This window comes from Vicia villosa, linkage group LG2 (assembly GCF_029867415.1).
Source record: "Vicia villosa cultivar HV-30 ecotype Madison, WI linkage group LG2, Vvil1.0, whole genome shotgun sequence".
Taxonomy (NCBI): domain Eukaryota; kingdom Viridiplantae; phylum Streptophyta; class Magnoliopsida; order Fabales; family Fabaceae; genus Vicia; species Vicia villosa.
Window position 1 is genome coordinate 153,557,631 of NC_081181.1, and position 23,782 is coordinate 153,581,412.

Below are 23,782 nucleotides of genomic sequence, written 5' to 3' on the forward strand. Positions count from 1 at the left end.
GACGCCCTCACTGTTGTAGATTGCATTAATGGTTCTGGCTACATAGCTGATATAGAACCTATTTCCCTGGACTGCAGAAACTTAATTTCTAATTCTTGTAATATTTCCATAATGTTTATTAGGAGGGAATTCAACACTGATGCTCATAATTTGGTTCAATTGGGCAAGTGTTTAGGATCTAGATGTTGGACTGGCTGCATTCCAAGCATCAATGCTGACCCTTGTAACTTGTTTGTTTCCTCTGATTAATGAAACAGGGTCTTTTCATCAAAAAAAAAAAAACAACGTCATGGGTTTGAATCCTAGCACCAATATTTTTTATTTTTTTACTTATTTTTAAGCCACTTTTCAACACGGTTGAAATTCTAACCGTGGTGAAAATTGGCGTCTTACTTTTTTAAAGATATATAACACTTTTAGTTTATTCGCTTTTACTCTAAACATACTTTTTCGACATAGTTACAGGTGTTTTCGTATCATAATAGGCATTTCACAATCATAATTATAGTTGTTACATATCTTTAATTGAAAAAAAAGTAATAGTACATATCAAATAATGAATTTTTATTTCCCATACATAAAAAAAATCAAATTTAAAAATGATAAATAAAACAAATATATTTAAAGATCTCATATAGCAACACTGCGGAGAACAACGGTCTCAATCGTTAGTCCTGGTCCAAAGCCGAACAACACACCCCATTCAAGTCCTTCACCCGTTGTCTTCAAACCATCTTGAGTTGATTTCTTTCTCATTTTATCCAAGATAAACAACACACAAGCACTTGACATATTTCCATACTCACTCAGCACTTCCCTAGTGGCCCTCATCTTTTCAGGCTTCAAGGCTAGCTTTTGTTCCACTTGATCTAAAATTGCAGGTCCACCTGGGTGTGCAATCCAAAAGATTGAGTTGTAATCAGAAATTCCCAATGGCTGGAAAGCCTCAACCAATGCTTTACCAATGTTCTTTGAAACAATCCCAGGAACATCTTTAAGAAGGTGAAAAGTTAGCCCCGCTTCACGAAGGTGACCATCGATGGCTCCTTCACTATCAGGTGCAATTGTTTGTGCAGTCCAAACCATTTCAAATATAGGCTTCTCAATTTGTGGTACTGGATCAGAACCCACAATAAGTGCTGCTGCTCCATCTCCAAATAGAGCTTGTCCAACAAGACTGTCCAAGTGAGTGTCACTAGGGCCCCGGAATGTAACTGCAGTAACTTCAGAACAAACCACTAGCACACGAGCACCTTTATTGTTTTCAGCCAAATCTTTAGCCAAACGAAGTACCGTGCCTCCTGCAAAGCAACCTTGTTGGTACATCATAAACCTTTTCACATGTGGGCGGAGACCTAAAAGTTTGGTGAGTTGATAATCAGCACCAGGCATGTCTACACCACTTGTGGTGCAAAAGATTAAATGAGTAATCTTTGATTTTGGTTGACCCCATTCTTTTATAGCTTTGACAGCAGCTTCCTTCCCTAGCCTTGGTACCTCTACCACCACCATGTCTTGTCTAGCATCTAATGAAGGTGCCATGTATTCACAAAGACTAGGATTTTCTTTCAAAATTTCTTCAGTAAGATACATGTATCTCCTCTTGATCATAGATTTATCACCTGAAATAGTTATAAATAAATGACATTAGTACAACCGTTTTGTATAAAGGATAGGAATATTTAATATCACAAGTAGCAGCTTCTACAAAAAGTACTTACACATGCGTTGGAATTTCTCTTTGAGAACAGTTTTGTGCTCACTGTTAGTGATCTTAAAGTAAAAATCAGGATATGTGCTTTGTTCAACACAGTTAGCTGGATTAGCAGTGCCAATGGCCAAGATAGTTGCAGGGCCTTCTGCCCTCTGAGCCTTACGGATTTCAGAGACACTAACCATGTTGATATCTTTGGTATCAAATAAAATTAAAGGAATGCAATCTGAGGTTAATTGGTTTATAGAACTAGTTGAAAAGGAAAGTATTGAAAGAGTGTTGTGGTGGAAAGATGGTTGAAGTAGGAGGATTTTATAGGGAAGGAAGAGTGGATATTAGAGGGTAGGTAGATGAACATCACGTCGTGTGCTTCACAAAACACATGTAATATGGCTGGCTGGCTGGCTAGTGTATTCGTAAATGACTTGACTTTGTAGGAGTTTGGTGGCTAATTTCAGCACGACTTACAACACCCTCTTTAGTTTCTACTTTTCCTTTAAATATTTTACTATTAACAAATGGATAGTATTATATTTACAAAATTACATATAAGGCCGTTTAATTTGAATCATGATTTTGAATTGGTCTTTTGAAGATTCATTTTAATTCTTAAAAAATTTTAAGATTGAAAATATAATAATTATTTAACAGTATAATAAAAGAAAAATAAAAATAAAAAGATGAAAAAAAACACATAAATTTCAGGTCTTTCAGAATTTGCCGACAAATTATGAGTTTTTAGGTTTTTCTATTAGAATCTGTTTGATAAAACTAGTCGATAGCTGATGACTGATAGTTGATATATGATAAATGATGTGTGAGGGCTTATAGTTGATGATCGGTAGCTCATAAGTTAATTTTAGTGTTTGATAAATTAGTTGTTACATTAGCTGATAAATACAAAATGACATAAACGAACATTCTTAATTAAGAAATTGGTGGTTTCTTTATCTTATTATGTTATATTATTAAATTAATTTTTATTCGATAAAAATAAATGTATTAATAAAAACATGTAAAACAGTTTTAATATATATATATATATATATATATATATATATATATATATATATATATATATATATATATATATATATGAAAACTTGCAAAAAAAACATCAAAATATATTAATTATATATATAAATTTTACCATCAAATTAATGAAATAAGTGAAATAGTAGCATTGTAATTTTGAAATAAATCATGTTAATCTACAATAATAATAAAAATGAGTTTATTGTCTTATATTCTATAATAAAACTACAACGATATTATAAATTTTAAATCTCGGAAGATTTTGTTATTATAAAGATTATATATGATTTTAGTACTCATACAATTGAAGCTAAGGAAGAATTTTTAAGGGACATTGCAGATTTGATTTGGTTTCATAAAAAAGGATCTTGGATAATTTTTAGGATACTTTGAAGATTTGTTCCTATTTTTGTGGAAAAGATTTTGCAGAAGACTTACAACTGGAAGATTGGATTTGCATGAAGAGTCCAAGCCCGTACTGCAAGAGTCTATTTATAAGGACTTGGTATACCTAAAAACATTTGGAGAAGCTGTATGCATGAGATAAGGGTTTAGGTTTTTAGTGTGTTCTTTGTTCATTGTGATCACTCGATTATCTCTTTGATACTCAGAGTTGGACTGACTTTTTTTGTTCATTTTCAATCACTCATGAGCTTTTAAGCAAGAGTGGATTGTGTGTCAATTTTTCTATTGTTCATCAGTCAAAAATTTTTAAGCATAATTTATTTTATCTTGGAAGAATGTCTTCTATCTTTTGGTTATTATTGAGAGTTTGTCATTGTTATGTGACTTGTAGGAAGTGAGAGGGGGTTCTCATATCTAGGAGTGTCCTAGGTAGAAATTGCATTGGTGGTGATTAGGTGAGAAACTTGTAAAAAAGTGTTGTTTAGGGTTCCAAAATAATACTATTATAGTGGATTTCCTTCATGGCTTGGTAGCCCCTAGATGTAGGTGATGTTGCACAGAACTGGGTAAATAATTACTAGTGTTATTTTGCTTTCATCAACCTATTTTATCTGCATAACTGTTCTTTTTGATGTTACTGATTTGATCCTAGTGTCATAACATCTGGTTCAACATCTGGTATATGTGTGCCAAAATTTCAATTATGTAAGATAAAAGTCATCCACATTTGGGCCTTAGTAGGGAAGTAAACAGATAGGCCTTCCATCACTGACAACCTTAAAAGTCTTCCCCTTAGTGCAGAGTTTAATAACTATTTCTTAATAATCCTAATCGCTTCTTGATACTTGTTGAGCAAATGGATCTAACTCTTCAAGTTCGTTTGGGCATGGGTTTCCAAGGTATTCATTGATTGCATCCATATCAAATGGAACTATCCTCCCTCTGAACCAAGAAATTCTTAGTGGACAATCTTCTATTGGTTTGGCATTTGCAAAAAAATCCTTTAAGATGTCAAAGTTAATGTGCTCAGAAGGCTGTGCTAGAATTCCCCAACCGATGTTGTTAATTTCTCGCACAAAAGTATATAAATCTCAATTTCTAGATAGTTGCACCTTTCTCTTTGTTTTCAATGAACGACTCTCCATCTGAGCATAAAAGCATTTGTGCATAGGACTCATAAACTTGTTATGGTCATAAGACACACATGACCAAGATGTCACTGCAGTTGCAATTTTCCTTTTCGTTGCTCTCTTTTATGCCATTTACATCAATCATTAAAACAATAATATTGAAAGTTTTTTAGTAAATATAATGATACAAATGAATTTTCAGCCATCATTTTTCTAGCCACTTATAAATTTTCAGCCACATATTGATTTGCATTTTTGAAAATTAAGTTATATCTTGAAATATGATTATAATATAGAAAAACCTAGGTTTTTAACAAATTAGGAAAATATAATCAATCATTAATCCTCAATCATTCATGATTATCATCTATGGCTATGTTTCTCACACTTTCCTAATGTTAATTATAACTAATACAAGATGATGATGATTCATCTTGTTGATGAATGAAATGCAGAAACGCAGCGAGGCAAATGAAATTGAAATTGGAAAAATAGTTTCCCGCTTCTCTTGCATTCAGTATTGGGTTAGATACAAACTATATATGTGGATCCGTAGTGGGCTTAACCTAACATACCTAAGCCCAAGTGTAAGAGATCCTAAGGCCCAATGGACTTGTTGTCTAACACCCCCCCCATAAACTTGAGGATATATTGTATGTAGCCCAAGTTTACAAATGTTTGTTTTAAAAATAGAAGGATCCAAAGGTTTTGTAAATAAGTCTGCAAGCTGTTGTGATGAAGACACCGGGAGTAACTGGAAAAGTTGTTGTTGAAGTTTTTCGCGAACAATGTGGCAGTCGATTTCGATGTGTTTCGTCCGTTCGTGGAAAGAGGAGTTGCTGGCAATGTGAATTGCAGAGGCATTATCACAATAGAGTGTAGCTGGAGTTTTGAATTTTATGTGGAGTTCTTGTAGTAGATTGGTTAACCATTGAAGTTCGCATACGGTTGAGGCCATAGAGCGACATTCAGCTTCGGTTGAACTGCGAGATATGGTTGGTTGCTTCTTGGATTTCCAAGAAATGAGAGAAGAGCCTAAGTATATACAGAATCCTGTGATGGATTTTCTTGTCTCAGGGCAGGTGGCCCAGTCAGAGTCGGAGAATGCTTTTAATTGTAGTGGAGAGTTGCTGGGGAAGAAGAGACCTTGTGCTGGAGAGCCTTTGAGATAACGCAGAACACGGAGGGCATTGTTGAAGTGTAAATCTGTTGGGTTGGACATGTGTTGACTGAGTTGTTGTACAGCGCAGGAAATGTCAGGCCGCGTGTTTAATAAGTAAATCAGCTGGCCAATGAGTCGTCTATATTTGGTAGGTTCTGAAAGAGGAGTGTCGTCTGTTGTGTTGAGTCTTGTGTCACGGGTCATTGGTGTGGAGGCAGGTTTGCATCCAAGAAGTCCAGCTTGTGACAACAGATTGAGTGTGTATTTGCGTTGGTTGATGTGTATTCCCGTTTTGTTGCGGGCAATCTCCAGGCCAAGGAAGTATCGCAGAATTCCCAGGTCTTTAATGTGAAAATGCTTATTGAGTAAGGCCTTGGTGTGATCAATTATGGTGATATTGGTGCCTGCAATAAGAAGGTCATCAACATAAATGAGCACAAAAGTAATGTTATTGTTAGAATGGTTAATAAACAAAGAGTGATCTGAAGAACATTGTGTAAAATGGTTTTTCAAGAGGACTGTAGACAGTTTTTGAAACCATAGTCTACTGGACTGTTTTAAACCATAAATAGATTTTAGTAATCTGCAGACTTGATTAGGATATGATGGTGTAATGCCCTTAGGAAGAGCCATGTACACCTCCTCATTCAATTCTCCATGTAGAAAAGCATTGTGTACATCTAATTGGAAAAGGTACATGTTTAAAGAAGAAGCTAGAGCAAGGACAAGTCTTACAGTTGTGAGTTTAATGACAGGTGAATAAGTGTCAAAATAGTCAATACCTTGGATTTGAGTGAAACCTTGAGCAACTAACCTGGCCTTGTGTCTTTCTAAAGTACCATCGGATTTGTATTTTGTCTTATAGACCCACTTGCAATCTATACACTTCTTACCTGGTGGCAGTGGCATGAATTGCCAAGTTTTGTTGTTGGTTAAAGCTTGCAGCTCATCATTCATGGCTTTGTTCCAATGAGAATGATGGCTGGCTTGCTTATATGAAGTAGGGTCAGAAGAAACAGAAATGGCAGATACAAAATTGAAATATGCAGGAGATATAGATGTGTATGAAATGAAATCAGATATATCATATATAGCATTGGTAGAGTAATTATTGCAAATGAAGTCCTTAAGGTGTGCAGGGGCAGATTTAGCTCTATTTGATTTTCTGATCTGAGGAATGACAGGGTCAGGGTTGGTGTTATCACTAACAGGAGGTTCATTTTCATTATGAGTTTGGTGGGGAGATTGTTCTGTGTGTTCAGTATTAGGGGTATTGTTAACAATGTTAGTGGGGGATGTATTGGCAGAGTCAGTAAGGAGGGGAGAATTTGTAGTGAATTTGGCACTGTCAGGGCTGGGTTTGAGGTTATTAGTAGTAGTTGTGTGTGAGTTTGGTTCAGGTGTAGTAGGGGTGGATGGTAAGTCAAAAAGGAAAGGGATGGTGGTGGTATCATTGTCACTGATTTGTTGGTCATTGTAGTTTTGGACAGAGGTAATGTATGGTGTATATGGGAAGATTGTTTCATAGAAAACACAGTTCCTAGAATTAAAAATTTTTCTAGATTGGAGATCAAATAGAAGGTATCCTTTGATGCCTAATGTAAATCCTAAGAAAACACATTTAGAAGCCCTAGGGTCTAATTTATCCCTTTGTCTTTGTAATGTGCTAGCATAGGCAAGACAACCAAATGTTCTATGGTTGTTGAATGTAGGAGGAGTATTGAAAAGAAGGCTGTAAGGTGTTTTGTTTTGTAAAACAGGTGTGGTCAGCCTATTAATGAGGTAAGTGGCATGGCATAAGGCATATGACCAGAAGCACTTTGGCAAATTAGCATGAAAAAGGAGTGCACGAGTCATATGTAGCAGATGCCTATGTTTTCTTTCAACAATGGAGTTTTGTTGAGGTGTTTCAACACAACTCCTTTGGTGTAAAATGCCTAGAGAGGAGTAGTATGCGATAAAGTTTTTGATAAGAACACGGGTTTCAGATTTAGAATGCATGAGTAAAGTCCATGTATATCTAGAGTGATCATCTACTATAGTAAGAAAATATTTGAAGTCATCTAATGAAGGTATAGATATAGGGCCCCATATGTCCATATGTATTAAATCAAAGCAATTATAAGAAACAGAATTACTTGAAGGAAAAACAAGTTTGCATTGTTTGGATAGATGGCAAGCATTACAAGCAGTAGTTTTATGAAAAGAAATGTCCTCAAATTGTTGAGACATATTATGTAAAACATCCACAGAAGGGTGGCCTAATCTATTGTGCCATAAGGCAGTGTTTTTACTAGAAACAGTGGAATTGATAGAGATGGTGGAGTGTTGTAAGTCATTAAAAGATGCAGTAGTACTGAGAGGTGTTCTGTGCAGAATGTACAGGTTATGTATTTGTGTCACAGGTCCAATCCTCTCCTTGGTACACACATCCTGAATGATACAAGAATTGTGTGAGAAGGAGATGATGTATCTGGGATTGCTACACAGTTTTGAAATAGAAAGAAGACTAAATCTAAATTCAGGTATGTAATATACATTTGTTAATTGAAAGCAGTTATCAAATGTTATAGTGCCATAATAATGGGCAGATAAAGTAGTGTTATTAGGCAGGTTAATAGAAATGGGTGATATAGATGTTATGTTGGAAAAGCAATGAATGAATGGACATACATGGTGAGAGGCGCCAGAGTCTAAAATCCACATAGAAGGGTTATTGAAAATACTACCTGTTTGAGCAATACCTGAAATGAGAGATGTGCCAGAATTTTCAGTTTTGTCTGTTGTGGAAGGTTGTGTGGCTTTGCGCGATTGCTGTAGGAGATGCACCAGGTGCTTGTAATATTCCTTTGATATTCCTATGTCCTTGGACGGATTCTGTGCAGCTTTGTTATCAGAAGGATTCTTGGGATTATTATTTCTGTAACCTGGTGGAAAGCCATGTTTGAAGTAACATGTATCAATGGTGTGACTGGTTTTCTGGCAGTTAGTGCACACCATTGTAGTTTTGGAATTGGGTTTAGGTTTAGGTTTGGCATTGGTACTAGTTACAGCAAGAATGGTAGGTGATGTAGCTGCAGAAGGAGTGACTTGTTGCTGAGCAATTAAGGAGTATATCTTGCTAATGCTAGGGAGTGGATCGAGAAGCAAGATTTGGGTGCGGATATTGTGATAACTATCGTTCAATCCCTTCAAGAAACATGTAACATATTCCATATGTTTGTAATGGCGAACTGCACGGGCTAGGTCACAGGTGCAAGGAATAGGGCAAATGCAAGCAGGGATAGGTCAAAGATCTTCTAATTCATCCCATAGGATTTTGAGGGCAGTGAAATATGCAGACAAAGTGCGATCGCCCTGTTGAATAGAGTGTATTTCACGAAGAAGATCTGAGAAGCGAAAGTGATTACCTTTGGTGAATCTTTCACGAAGGTCTTCCCAGAGATCGAAGGGGGAATCGAAACAGATTGTGCTCTGAGCGATGTGAGGCGATAATGTCCGATTGATCCAAGAGAGCACCATGCTATTGGCGCGTTCCCAAAGTTCGTAGCTTTCATCATTCAGAGGGGGTTTCTTGATTCGGCCATTGATGAAGGAGAGTTTGTTCTTGGATGTGAGAGCCCTACGCATCGCTTTGCTCCAATTGTGATAATTGTTGTCGTCAAGAGGAGGAGAGACGATGGTAGCGCCGGGATTTTCTCCAGGATGGAGGTAGTAGGGGTTTCTAGGATTAAGGGTTGGGTCGGTGATTTTGGTCTTGGGTGATGGAGAGATTTCAGAATCGTGATCGGAATCTTGATCGGAAGCCATGGATGAAGGTTGAAGAAAAGGATAGCAAATTTTGTGTTGCGGAAGCGAAAAATGCAGGTGAATAAGGAATGGGGATTTGGTCTACTGATACCATAATACAAGATGATGATGATTCATCTTGTTGATGAATGAAATGCAGAAACGCAGCGAGGCAAATGAAATTGAAATTGGAAAAATAGTTTCCCGCTTCTCTTGCATTCAGTATTGGGTTAGATACAAACTATATATGTGGATCCGTAGTGGGCTTAACCTAACATACCTAAGCCCAAGTGTAAGAGATCCTAAGGCCCAATGGACTTGTTGTCTAACAATAACTAACCCACTATCACTACACACCTAATTTTTCTCTACAATCCATCATTATCATCCCCTAATCAAGAAACCTTTGATATCACATAGGAATAACAATCAAAACATAAACTATGTTCCAAAGCATCAATCATATGAGGATCATTTCGCTTTTCCTAGCATGATATCATTAATGGCATTTATTTGTAGCAAGCAAAAGATATAAATAACAACATCAGGAATAAAAAAAACTCAGCTCTATGCAGAGAGATATATCACATAAACTTTGAACATACAAGGAAATGTAGAAGAATGGTTCTTTTTTATGCAAATAGATGTGCTCTTTGGGTTACTAAGCCTTTTTTTTTTCTGGATTTTTGCAAGTGGTGGAAGAAAATGATAGGTGGAAAGTGGTTTTAAAGAGAAAAATTGATGTCTAAATGTTGTTTCCAATATATTGTAATGACACTTTTGCTAGGGAAGCCTCTTTGATTGCCAATCAATAATGCATGAATTCAGAACATTTGGCTTCTGCCTTGGTTTTGCTTGGTGAGTTTTGAGCCTTTAAAAAGCATGCTTGGCGAAAATTCTTCTGGCGAGGTATTTTCCTTTCCCAGCAAAATCTCTACAGAATGACCCAAAGTTCTGATTTTTCAATGAGTTTAAAAAATATTTAAACTTGAAATAATTATAGAAAGGATTGGGTTGTCTCCCAACAAACGCTTGTTACTTTACATTTCAAGTATATACCAAACAATCAATCATCTGATTTACAAAACTTAAAGTAATAGAAACTATTGAATAGTCTTTGAAACACAATCAATCCCTATGGAGACGATAATTATAAAACTTGCATATTTATGCTGCAACATTAGTTTTCATTTCAACTTACCTGGTATTTCTTGCGGGTTTGACTATGTGTGTCAACCTTCTGGGAATAATGTTGCAAGGCATTCTACCAGCAACATTGTTGGCCTAATTTTGGTTATTTTTGTCATTGTTAGCTTGATTGCCGTTTTTCTGCAATTTCTTCTGATTTTGTAGAAAAAGAGGCTTCTTATTATTGTGAAATTATTTTGGGTTGTTGTTTTCTTCTTTTACTATTGTTTTTGCGAGCAGTCTGTTCAGTTTCAGGATCAAATAACAATTGATCTTCATAAATCTTTTTTCGCCTAAACAAATTCAACAGTCTAACTTAGTAGCTAGATAAAGATAAAGTGATAATCATAAATTAAAAAAATTCTAAACATGTATGAACAATGATACTTAAAATTATAAAAAGTATCGCAGTGCTTTTAATATCTAAACGCCAATCCTCTACAACGACACTATTTTGTTGAAGTAGTAAAACAACAAAAGCATTTGTTTGTGTCGTCTCCACAAAGACTTGTGGGATAATCCAAATCCATTCAATAATTTTTATAATTCTAAGTAATTTTTTCGAAAAGTTTGATTGTTTGGTAACTAAGTTAAAAAAACAACAAATGAAAATAAGATTTTAACAGATGGAATTGCATTTGTTGGGGTTAGATTTCATTATCATATCATCGTACATTTGCCTAATCAATTATGTATATTATTAATCATCAATTATATTATCACATATCACTATGCGTCTGTTGTTTATGTCTTATCAAAAGCATGAAATTAGTTTGATTGTCTAATAGACGACTTCCCACATTATTAACAAATACGAAAACATTAAGATTTAATAATATATGTGAATGTTAAACCTAAATTTGTGTCTAGAGTTTAGCATCTAACAAATAAAAATCTTTTATTTGGTTAAAAAAATAATTTTTCAATATCATTTATAAACCATTATAACAAGTTCTAAGTAGCTACTTTGTAACAAGCATTAAGAACAAAGATAATCATCAATATTAAAAAATAACGAGAACATACATAACACCATGATAAAGATGAATACATTAGTGTTTAGATACCTACAACTAACCCCAACAAATAGATTTTATCTACTCTTACTCAAATATCTTTGCAATGATCGTTAGGAAGACAAAGATGAAAAAGCCTCCACCTTCGATTCTTCAATATCTCTCTTGTTATTACACAATTTCTAACTATGAAAATAGATAATTTGGACTTATTTAAAACATAGAATATGTGTTATTGAATTGACTAAGAAGTCTATTTATCTAGTTGTGTTTTAGTATCCTCGCCTAGAGAGCTTGTTTTTCTTCATTAGTAAGTCTTATTCATCTTTTCCAACTTGAGCTTGACCACCATATCTCTCTTTGTGAGCCTCCTTGCTCGCCAAGCGATAAAAACCTTCATTCACCCCTAAGTTACTTAACCAGGGGTCTTTTTAACCGTCATTGTCTGCTTGGCGAGCTTGACACCTTGCTTGATGAGTTACCTTGCTTTAATATGAAGTAATTTGGTTTGGAATAAATCTTTAACCTCTTGTGCTTGCCTTGCGAGCTTATCTCTTCTTCTAGCGAGATGGATTCAGTAATGTGAATGTTTTGCCAAGTCTTTGGCCTGTTTTTGGTTGGGTGACTCTCTACCTTCTCCAACGAGTTTTCTACTATCAGCTTGTGCAATTTGTGATTTCTTCGAGTGATTTCACATGTACTCACGAATATCATAGTTAAAATATTCATACAAATATTTTATCTTTTTTATAATAAATCAGATATTTTTCATGTGATTTCGAATGTTTGAAGTTAATAAATATTTGTGATAAATGAGTAAATTTGACACTTATCACATATGGTGTTTCACAATGGGTGAATGTGACACAACGACATGAGTTATATGAGATGACTATAGAGAAGGTCGCGGGAGAGGTTGCAACCAATGTGAGGTGTTGACAGTGAGAGGAAAATATGAAAAAGTGAAAAAGAAATGAGGGTATTAGAAAATATGAAAAGTTGAAAAGGAAATTAGAGCATTGGAAAGTTAGTTCAAAAAAGAGGGAATGTTTATTGCAACAAAAAAAATTTAGGGAGCAAAAGCCAAAGAAAAAAAAAGGGAACTTAAGAAGCAAAAGCATATTTTTGGTAAGAGAATTTCTCAATGCACCACATGATTCTGTCAGCCACCTGACGAATTTCTATTTATACCCCATGTTTCCATAGATGTATGTCCGAAAGCACCTTTTTTTTCTTCAAAAAATTTGGTTTTTTCCGTAGATGCATCTACGGAAGCGTAAAAAACCATAGTAAACGGTGGGAAAATATAATGAATTACAATTCAGCAACTCTTTCGTAGGTACATCTACGGAACATGTTAAAAAAAGTATTTCGTAGTTGTATCTACAGAAGAATTGCTGATATATTCTTAAAACTTTTTATAGAATCGAGCTCGTGGTGAAATTCCGCTTCTAATGGTGTATTCATTTGCTTGAAATAGTTAAGAATCATGATTTTTCCATAGTATATCATAGTAGTGTAATGTAAATGTAATGGTATATATAGTACACGAAAAGAAAACACCTTATAAATCTTACAAATAGTGTTAAACATAATAAAAATAAAATTACATCAATCTAATAAAAATACAGACATCAAAAGTGTCTCAAACTGATTCCGATGAGACTAGTAGTTCTAATCCATATTCAAACAAAATAAGACCCCCAAAAAAGTCTAGCCAACATTAACAGTAAAACATAACTTCGTTGACGTTATCCAAGATAACTGAACTCTCCCGGAGCATAGTCGACCAACACATTACCATGTGTTGTATGATGAAAATAGATTCAGTGAAGAACAACTACAAAGTTTTAGTTGTTTTAAATTATGTTTAGCATAAGTTATTAGTAAAACTTTGTAGTTGTCTGCACTAGATCTAATTTCATCATACAATACATGGTAATGTTGGTCGACTATGCTCCGGGAAAGTTCAATTATCTTGGATAACGTCAAAGAAATTATGTTTTACTGTTGATGTTGGCTAGGCTTTTTTGGGGGTCTTATTTTGTTTGAATATGGAACTTATGTTTTGCTGTTGATGTTGATGCATGCTGTGCAATCCTCCTGGCCTGCCATAATGTGTGCGTAATACAAATAAGGTCAAATTAGATACAATTAAATTAGAAAAACAAAAAAAATGCTTTTTATATATTCCGTAGATACAACTACGGAATGACCTAAAGTTCCTCTCTTCCGTAGATGCATCTACAGAAGTTTCTGAAACCTACAAAACCCAATAATGGCGTCGGGTCACTGTTGCAGAGGGTTAAAAATCTCATTTTGGTGGCTTGAACGTCATTTTAACACATCAAACAACACCTTCATTGTCTCTAAACTATATTTCTAAAACAATCTAATCATTGCTACACCTAAATGTCGAATTCTTACTCTATATTACAAATACTCTTAAATAACTCGAAAAGTCTAAAACTTACCGATTAAATTGAGTTTTGAACTTGATAGAATGTGTTGATAGTTGACCTTGACGTTATCGACCGAACTCGAGAGAAAAAAATGAACTTGTTTGGAAGTTTGTTTTTTGAGTTTGAGAGAAAGCGAGGTTTTGGAAATGAGAAAGTGAATGAATGGAGGAGAGGAAGAGTCTGGGGCGAATATAACATCAAATGCTTCCGTAGATGCATTTACGGAAGCTTCCGTATGTACATCTAAGGAACAAAACAACGTTAAACACAAAAAAGGAACTTCTGAAAGTACATCTACGAAAGCAGAGGGACAATTTTATTTAATCGATGGTGCGTGAGAGATCTAAAGGGTGGGGTGAGAAATTTTCTTAGTTAAATCTTATACTTCTACTTCGTATATAGTTTGTAAATAAGCATATGATTTGGAATTAAACAATGTAATATTTATCAATTAAGAGACTCAATATTTTAAGATTTTAGTTAAGCAAAAGACAACTAAGATGTTAAATATCATTTCTCTTACAATTACTATGTACATAAATAGCTGAGAAAAAAATGATGGACGTGCTTTTTTTAAAATCTTTGCCAGGAGTTAAACGTGAGAAATATTTAATTAAACAGTTGTAATTAAGATCAATTAGCTTGTAATTTGTATATATTTGACAATGGTCTAAGGGAATACCCATCTAATTATCACTTAACAGAAGTTGGTTTGATTTTAAACGTCAACAACAATTTTCATCTTAACTACAAATTGCAGATGATATTTTTCTCAAATTAGTAACTAACTATTTTTCAACACAAAGTAAACAATACCGTTAGAATATAAAGCTCATCACATTTATATTATTTAAATATAGCAGTGCATGCAAGACCAACTCATAATGAGTTTTTCTTTTTTACAAAAGATTCAAGCAAATTTGAAAACAGACATGAAAATAAAATACTTAAGCTTTTCATATAGCCACACTGTGTAAAACAACAGTTTCTATGGTAAGTCCTGGCCCAAAACCAAACAATACACCCCAATCAAGACCTTCTCCAGTGGTCTTAAGTCCTTCTTTAGCCGATCTCTTTCTCATCTCGTCTAAGATGAACAATACACATGCACTTGACATATTACCATATTCACTAAGTACTTCTCGAGTGGCCCTCATCTTTTCAGGCTTTAGGCCTAATTTTAGCTCAACTTGGTCCAGAATTGCCGGTCCACCGGGATGTGCAATCCAAAAAATTGAGTTGTAATCAGATATGTTTAATGGTTGGAATGCCTCAACTAGAGCTTTATCAATGTTCTTTGAGACAATCCCGGGAACATCTTTAAGAAGATGAAATGTAAGTCCAGCTTCGCGAAGATGACCATCGATGGCACCTTCACTGTCTGGAGCAATTGTTTGTGCAGTCCAAACCATCTCAAATATAGGTTTCTCAATTTCTGGTACAGGGTCAGAACCAACAATAAGTGCAGCAGCTCCATCTCCAAATAAGGCTTGTCCAACAAGACTGTCCAAATGAGTATCACTAGGGCCACGAAATGTAACCGCAGTAACTTCAGAACAAACAACCAACACTCTAGCACCTTTGTTGTTCTCGGCCAAATCCTTAGCCAAACGGAGCACCGTGCCACCAGCAAAACATCCTTGTTGATACATCATGTACCTTTTCACATACGGACGAAGACCTAAGAGTTTGGTGAGTTGATAATCAGCACCAGGCATGTCTACACCGCTTGTGGTGCAAAAGATCAAGTGAGTAATCTTTGATTTTGGTTGCCCCCATTCTTTTATAGCTTTGACAGCAGCTTCCTTCCCTAGTCTAGGTACCTCCACCACCACCATGTCTTGCCTAGCATCCAATGAAGGTGCCATGTATTCACAAAGACTAGGATTTTCTTTCAAAATCTCCTCAGTTAGATACATGTATCTCCTCTTGATCATAGATTTATCACCTGTAATAGTTATAAATAAATTACATTAGTACAAGTGTACAACAATTTTAAAGAAACTCCAAAAGCAATTACATGATAACATATTTATCACGAGTAGTAACTTCTATGAATAATACTTACACATGCGTTGGAATTTCTCTTTGAGTACAGTTTTGTGCTCACTGTTAGTGATTTTAAAGTAAAAATCAGGATAAGTACTTTGTTCAACACAATTTGCTGGATTAGCAGTGCCAATGGCCAAGATAGTTGCAGGGCCTTCTGCCCTCTGAGCCTTGCGGATTTCTGACACACTAACCATCTTGATATTGTTTAATAGTTTCTAATTAAAGACTATATGATAAATGTGTTAGGGAAGAGAGGGTTTTATATGAATGAATGGAAGAATGAAAGGAAGATATGGAAGGGAAGAAGGTGGGTTGAAGGGTAGCTGAACATCACGTGTTAGACTAACACAATTTGCATTTTATTATATTCAGAACAACCAAAACAGGTACTTTTGCTAATGGCTGGGGCTGAACGTGGGTGGCTGTGTCTTCCAACATGTAGGAGTTTGGTGGAAATTGCGGGCATGACAATGTTAGATAAATATTTAATATACACTTTCTACTTGTAAGGAAGGTGGAATTCAATTACAGCTAACTTTTTTTAATTCAAATTATTTGGACTTCTTTTTTTCAACAATCTTCAATCACAACTTTAAAAGATGACTAGCTAAGAAGTATAATAATAAGAGATTTGTTTTTTTAATGTAATCCTTAAACATTTTCAAGGAATTGAATGAAATGATTATACTTATCAAAATTTGTTTTATTTATCTGCATTAAATTGTCAAGGCTTATACAAATTAGAAACATAATTGATTTTGTGATTCCAGTAATTATTTTAAATTTTATGAATTAATGACAAATATGTGTTAGTTTTATTTTTATATATTTTTTTGGTTATATATTTTTATATTTATTAAAGATGAAAGATAAATTGTGAGAGCGGGATCATGTGTGGCTTGAAAGAGAATTCTCCGAACAAGAAGTGAAGGAAGCGGTGTGGTCTTGTGATGACAAAAGTGTTTGTCCGGATGATTATTCTCTAGAATTTTACAAACAAAATTGGGAGATTGTTAAGAATGATGTCTTAATGTTTGTGGCGGATTTTTATCGTAGTGCTAAGCTCACTAAAGCATGCACATCTTCTTTTATCACTCTCATCTCGAAGGTCAAAAATCCTCAATCCCTTCATGAGTACCGGTCTGTTTGTCTTGTGGGTAGCATGCACAAGATTTATCCAAGTTGTTTGCGGCAAGATTAAAATGTGTTTTGGGTAGCATTGTATCAGATAATCAATCAGCGTTTGTTCCAGGTAGAAATATTGCAGACGGAGTATTAATGGTTCGCGAGACTTTGGATTTGGCTAAAAGAGAGAAAAGGATTTGTGTGCATGTGAAGGTGGACTTCGAAAAAGCATATGATTGTGTTAGTTGGAACTTTGTGAGAGTCTTGCTTCCTAAAATGGGGTTTGGAGGAAAGTGGATTACTTGGATGGAAGGTTGCATTTTTTCAAGCTCTATGTCTGTACTAGTGAATAGTAAGACTACGAAAGACTTTAAAGTGGAAAGAGGGCTTCGTCAAGGTGATCCATTATCTCCTTTTTTGTTTGTCTTGGTCATGGAGGCTCTCACCATCTAGCCTCATGAATAAGGTGGTGGAGTTAGGTGACTTTTGTGGCATCACGGCAATGGAGTCACGACTGTAGCAACCTGCCCTAAATTTGAAGGTTTAGAGTCGCCACCTATTCTGAAGGGCGAATAGGAAACCCTACGCAGATATGAGATTCGGGGTAAGTTATTATATTCAGGTTGAGGGAAGGTGTTAGGCACCCTCAACCCTTTCCTAAGGTTTGTATCTAAGATTAAGGCTTATGGCTAAAATATTTAGGATAATAGCTAAAGAAGTGAAAAGGGCAAAATTGAGATTTTAAGTGAATTGAGATTTTAGGGAGGGGGACTCGCCTTGGTTATCCAAGTGCCTACGTATCTCCTTAGGGAGAATCAGAGTCAACGTAGTTCGGGCCCAGGGTTGTACGCCTTATAATTAGATATGAATGTGTTTTGAAGTTGTTTTGAAATTGTTTTGAAATTGTTTTGAAATGCGAAGTTCGAAGGTATTTTGAATTACCTTATCGTAGTTGTGAATATCGCAGTGTTGAAAAGATGAAAATCCGTAGTATCGTGGTTTAGTGTGTTTTTAAGATTTGGGCGTACAACCCTGGTTTTAATTTCTTACCGTTAGTTGCAATAATCAATAGGTTTAATTACCATGGCTAACAGATTAAAGGGAGGATTGCTAACCACTATAATCGATAGATTCGATTATCGCGAATAGCAAATGTGTGTATTTTAAATAATTTAATTTGATCATTACCTCTCATAATCAATATATTTGATTACGAATAATAACGAATTTTTATAGAGGGGAAATGCTAATCATTGTAACCAATAACTTTGGTTAAAACCATTTAGCAAAACAAATGTTATTTTAATTTTTATTATTGGATTTGATTAATCAAATTAATCGATTGTTAATCATTGCGACCGATAAGTTTAGTCGGAACGAGTAACAAATTAAATCCTAAAACTTTGGCCGAATGGCCAGTGGGATTGGGCAAACCCTAATAGTCATAAACCTCTCTAGGGTTTTCTTTGTGATTTAAATGGTTCAGGGATTGAACCCTGGACCCCTGGGTTACCAAACGCATGCCATACCACTCAAGCCAGTACTTTCAGTTGTTAACAAATTACTTTCAATAAAATAAATATAGAATAATGATTGAGATGGGAAGAGTCAAACCAACTGGACGCGGGTCCCATAGCATGCACGTCTGGCCAATCCAGAGTAGAGAGAGAACGTTGACGCGCTGACCATCCAATCGTCTCCTTGCGCGTGTGGTCAAGGTCTCCTTCAAAGCTTGACTGGGTCCACCAACTCACGCGTCCGCCAATGGGAATGCGCCAACGCACCGTCGTCTTCCTCACAACCCCTGCAAAAATTCAGTCACGAAATCACCTGGAGATTTGCTACGAACATGGCTACGATGACAACGTAGCAAACCTGCACACACACACAATTGGCAAAAAACGGTCAAAACGTCAAAGCTAACAGCCCAGATCGAATGAAAAATGGCTCCTGATCATGAATATGACACTCGTTTTGGCCGTGGACTCCTGGAAATATGAAAATGAATGCGTGTCTCCTCCATGCCCTAACAATGGCGCTTCGTGCTCTAGGCCTTAAAGCTTCATACCACCGGTTCCGATCTTCTCTACAAGGTGTTAGGAGCTCACACATACGGTTAGTTTGATTCAAAACGCGCATATATATGAGATATGGAAATCAAAACATGTATGGTGATGATGAACATGGGGCATACGTTCCAGGCCCCATGAGACTTACCTACGGGTATGTTCTTACCTCTTGACGTCTCAGGAGTCGAATGAGATTATTAGATGGTCTCGAAACCTTCTTCAATTCTTTTTCCACTCATGCCCTAATGTATGACTTTTTGCACGTAAAACCCTTGCCTCTCTCCAAGATTCTCTCGTCCCCCCTGGTGGCTGCCCCTATTTTATGTATATATATGAATCATTTTGGTTAAAAATATGAGAGTTTGAATCAGGCTTTGAATGAGAAAATATTATTTGATTTTCTTGAACCAAAAGTTTCTATTTTTGAACTTAATCTATTTCATGCACTTTTCAATTCTTTCTTGGCCCTTGGATCAAGCTAAGATCTGATTAAATCAAAGAAAAAATTAGAACATAAAATCATATAATTGTTCCATGATTTTATTTGATTTTTAAATGATTAAAAACTCATGTAAATAAAATAATATTGCAAAAATAATAATATTTGGCCAAGGAACTCTTTATGGGCCCTAAATCACGTGGTTAAGTCAATCATTGTGGCCCATTTGAGAAATATTCAAGATTGCTCAATATTGACTTCATGTACTTTCTTCAAAAATTGGTCAACTTCAACGATTCACAGCTCTCTCAATTTTTATCATTTTGGGGTGTTCTTGGACTTTTTAGAAAGCTCAAAGAGTCCTCTAAAAGACCTTTTTGGTTTCATCTCTAAAAGACCCTAATTTGAACCATTTGAATTTGTTCATTTCTGAGTTTCTATTGATGGATCATGATCAACCTTTGATCAAATGATGGATATAACCTCAAATACTTTATGTTGACCAAAAACCTTGAAGTTTGACTGTATTTTCACTATGGTTGACTTTTAGGTCAACATAGTCGATTATTGATCATCTGAGCATTTGAATGGGAAATCCTTGGGATTGAAGCTTGATAATTGACATGGAGACACTTTGAGACATATGAGATACCTTGAGGTTCATTTGAGGCCTCAGAGATTCAAACACCTTTGATAAAATACAAAACCCTAGTTTTGGATATGAGAGGATGACTTGAGAAAACCTTAGAGCCTTGAGTTATTGGAGATGAAATGAAGAACCTCTGATTGAATATAGGAAGACAAATTTTGGGGTATGACAACGACGATTGAGTCACATATCTATTCCCGGTATTTAGTTCAGGAACGATCATGGCAATAGAGTCACTATAATTAATTCACTTCACACTCCCAACATCCAGATGGCATCTGCAAGCCCATCTCCGACAAGAGTCCCTACTTCACTAGGGCAAATTCATGGGTATTCTAGTGTTCAATCCTCTTCTATCTTCAGATCCCGACAGGCACACATGCTAGTCTACATCTTCAGATATAAGAAAATTGAATAGGGGCAGCTGTCATACCCCAAAATTTTCCCATACTATTTCTCCTATTCAAATTCAAAGTCAAGACACCTCATGTGGTTTATGATATTTCAGACTATCTCCATGACAAAACTCAGGCTCTAATTCAAAAGATTGATCATTCAATTGCTCAGAAAGTCAACAGTCGACTAGTTTGACCTAAAAGTCAACTGTGGTCAAAGTACAGTCAAAACTCCTGATTTTTTGTCAACATCCTCATATTGAAGTATCATTCACCATTTGATCAAGTATTAATCATGGTTCATCAAGGAAAGATCAAAAATCAACAAATCAAAAAGTTTCTAAATTAGGGTTTGTATAGGAGAAAGTCAACTGAACTTTGACCAGCCATAACTCTCACATGGAACATCAGAAATTTTCCATCCAAAGCTCATCTTGAAGGAAATTGGATTCCCTACAAATTTGTCTCTCACATGCCAAGGCTAAAAATGCTTCCTTTGGGAGATATGGTCCAAAACATTATAGGTCATTCTCAAAAGTCAACCAAAAGTCATCTTTTTCAAAAGAGCACACAAGGAGCATGGAAAGTTATTTTGATATGGGACCAAAAACATTGGTTAGAGGACTCTTTAAGGTTTCTAAAAAGTCCAAGAACTTGGAAAAATGTTGAAGTATGAGGAAATGGCAAGGTGTACAAGTTCACCTATTTCCAAAGGCATGTGTGAAGAGAAAAGATCCAAAATCCCAAATATTTCCAAATGGGCCTATTTTATTTTCATCCAATCTTCATCTTGAGCCCATGCACGACCCAAAGAACATATCTCCTTATTTTATATTATTTTTGCTAATTATTCTATGGTTTTTACTCATTTAAATCATAAATAAATTGCATAAAATAGTAAAATAAATGGGAAATATTATTTGCTTTGATATTAAATCAATCAAATATATTCTCTAAATTAGCCAAGTGATAATTGGAAAAAGATTGGTCCAAAAATAGGAAAAAAGATTTGATTATTTTCAATCAAAATCTCATCTCTCCAATATATGACTTCTTTCCAAATCCACTGACCTAATTGAATCACATATATATACACAATACTACCACAAGTAAGGGGAGGACGAAAATTGGAGATAAAAATAGGGTTCCAAGTGTTGCAAAGTTTTCAAAGGACTAGGGCACGTCTAAAAATACTTCTCAGCAAATTTCAGCAACTTTAGATCATTCCATTCTCTTCCAGAGGTGTCCCAAGGAGGTTTGAGTCAATGGTTCGAAGGTTTAACGTATGAAACTCGATGCGCCATTATTAGGGCATGAACGAGTGTGTGCTTCGTTTTCATGTTTCCGGACACTTGCAGGCCAAACCAATACCACCATCGCGTTCAGAAGACGTTTTTAAGCTAAGGGCCCTTTTCAGTTTCGCTTGTACCGTATTGTGGTGTGTTGAATTTTGCAGGTATGGAGAAGAAGGACCTGCGGAAAAATCCGCAGGTAAATCCGCAACAAGATCCACAAGAAAATTCGCAGGTACCAAGGTTGAGGATAATGAACAGTAATGGGGCCACACAGTCGTTACACGCGTGATGCCGTGGTTGGACGGTCCACCACTCACTCTCTCTCCGCACGCGTATCCATGTTTGATTGGCCAGTCAATTATTCAACACTTTCTCTCCAATTCTCATTGGTCTACGCAGAGGATAAGGGCCCCACTTCTGATTTCTTTGTTGACTTTGATTGTTTCTATATGTTTTATTATTTATTTAATGTTTTATGCTTTATTAACAGATTAATTGTGCAGCATGAATGACAAGGGATATTAGTTGGTAACTGATGGAGCCTGGGTTCGACTCTCCCCAGGGCGTGTTATTTTTACAAGAATTTATTTTCAGATCCAACACAACACATCCATGTGCGCCTACCATGCATCCTCAGCGTGCAGCCAGTAGATCACCAGCAATACGGATCCAACAGACCAGAAGCGAAGTTCCACCATGTACCCTCAGGAGCGCACAACATTAGATTCCAGCTAAGTTTTACCTCTATTTTTCTTTTTTATATTTTTATTTTTAATATTTTCTTTATGTCTTTTTTTTTTCTTTCTTTTACTATAACTTTTTTATTTTATTTTTTATTTAGTTTTTAACAAATTAAGTTTTTTTAATAATCTTGTACTTATTTATTTAATCGGAAATTTGACTTTTCTCATAATATTTAAAAGTTATTGTTTTAAATATTGATTTTTCTATATACTTTCAACTAATTAATTAATTAGGTTAAACAATTAGATAATTATTTTGGGTTATTTTATGCCTTAAAACCCTGATTTAGCATGATAACTAATCACTGTCAATGGTAGGTGTTATCCACTAACGCATTTTTAAGCCTTATAAACCCTTTAGGTCACAATAGGTTTTCTTGAATAAACCTTAGGTTCAGGGGTAGGGTTTGTAAACCTTTCTAGGTTTTGTAGATCATTCATGCACTAAAAATTCTTTTCTTTTTGTGCAAATTTTCAGGGTTACCCCAATGTCCTCCGACTACGCGCCGTCAAATCAAAAGCTAAGTTTTCTATTTCCTTCTTAATATCATTTTAATTTTTATTTGTTGCCTTTTGATTAAAATAGGGTTTGTTCCAATTACCAATGAATTTGTAATGCGCTCACCACTATCATTTTTCGTTTAATTCCCAGATGATCAGAGTCAATCGAAGGTTCGAGGAAGATCAAGGCTGAAGATGTGCAAATTAATTTTATGTTTTATTTTTCCCCCATCCCCGCAGGTGTTTATTGTAATAGCATAGGATTTTCATTCTGCCTTTATTTTTTCTGCTGTGGTTAGTAATCTTAGGGAGTGCAAGCCTTTAACAGAATTAGGATAACTAATTACAAGATTAAATATTCGAACTGAACCACGTGATTGTGCCACACACACACCTTTAGGGTAATCCCTCTTGTTGCCTTTGTTGCCTGTTGCCTTATAAACCTGTTGCCTCTAAGTATGCTAAATAGTCAAAGTCCCTCGATTCCGAGGATACCTAAAGCAATGTTGCCTCAAAATTATTGAAACTCCCTCGAAGCTGCCTCGGTAAAAATGTGATGATTGTCCCAATTGCTAAGGTATCCTCGCCTGTTGCCTAAAGGTTAAATGACTAT

At 35.5% G+C, this 23,782-nt stretch overlaps 3 protein-coding genes across 3 annotated transcripts; all 3 read right to left on the reverse strand.

The window, feature by feature from the left end:
- Window positions 1–488: 488 nt before the first annotated feature.
- LOC131652539 (chalcone synthase 4-like) lies at window positions 489–1,999 on the reverse strand. Its single transcript, XM_058922421.1, has 2 exons — window positions 1,722–1,999; window positions 489–1,622 (listed from the first exon to the last, which is right to left on the reverse strand). The coding sequence occupies exons 1-2, from the start codon at window positions 1,897–1,899 to the stop codon at window positions 631–633; spliced, it is 1,170 nt and encodes a 389-aa protein (XP_058778404.1). The 5' UTR covers window positions 1,900–1,999; the 3' UTR covers window positions 489–630.
- Window positions 2,000–8,734: 6,735 nt separating this feature from the next.
- LOC131650376 (uncharacterized) lies at window positions 8,735–9,256 on the reverse strand. Its single transcript, XM_058920090.1, has one exon. It carries the CDS (start codon window positions 9,254–9,256, stop codon window positions 8,735–8,737), a length of 522 nt encoding a protein of 173 aa, XP_058776073.1.
- A 5,463-nt stretch (window positions 9,257–14,719) lies between these two features.
- LOC131652546 (chalcone synthase 6-like) lies at window positions 14,720–16,189 on the reverse strand. Its single transcript, XM_058922426.1, has 2 exons — window positions 15,970–16,189; window positions 14,720–15,849 (listed from the first exon to the last, which is right to left on the reverse strand). The coding sequence occupies exons 1-2, from the start codon at window positions 16,145–16,147 to the stop codon at window positions 14,858–14,860; spliced, it is 1,170 nt and encodes a 389-aa protein (XP_058778409.1). The 5' UTR covers window positions 16,148–16,189; the 3' UTR covers window positions 14,720–14,857.
- Window positions 16,190–23,782: the final 7,593 nt, after the last annotated feature.

Excerpts from the sequence above, each read along its gene's own strand:
- LOC131650376 (XM_058920090.1), bottom strand. The coding sequence starts at position 9,256 with ATGGCTTCCGATCAAGATTCCGATCACGATTCTGAAATCTCTCCATCA.
- LOC131652539 (XM_058922421.1), bottom strand. The coding sequence starts at position 1,899 with ATGGTTAGTGTCTCTGAAATCCGTAAGGCTCAGAGGGCAGAAGGCCCT. Across the intron at positions 1,623-1,721 it reads AGAGAAATTCCAACGCATGT|GTGATAAATCTATGATCAAG; the intron begins GTAAGTACTTTT and ends TAACTATTTCAG.
- LOC131652546 (XM_058922426.1), bottom strand. The coding sequence starts at position 16,147 with ATGGTTAGTGTGTCAGAAATCCGCAAGGCTCAGAGGGCAGAAGGCCCT. Across the intron at positions 15,850-15,969 it reads AGAGAAATTCCAACGCATGT|GTGATAAATCTATGATCAAG; the intron begins GTAAGTATTATT and ends TAACTATTACAG.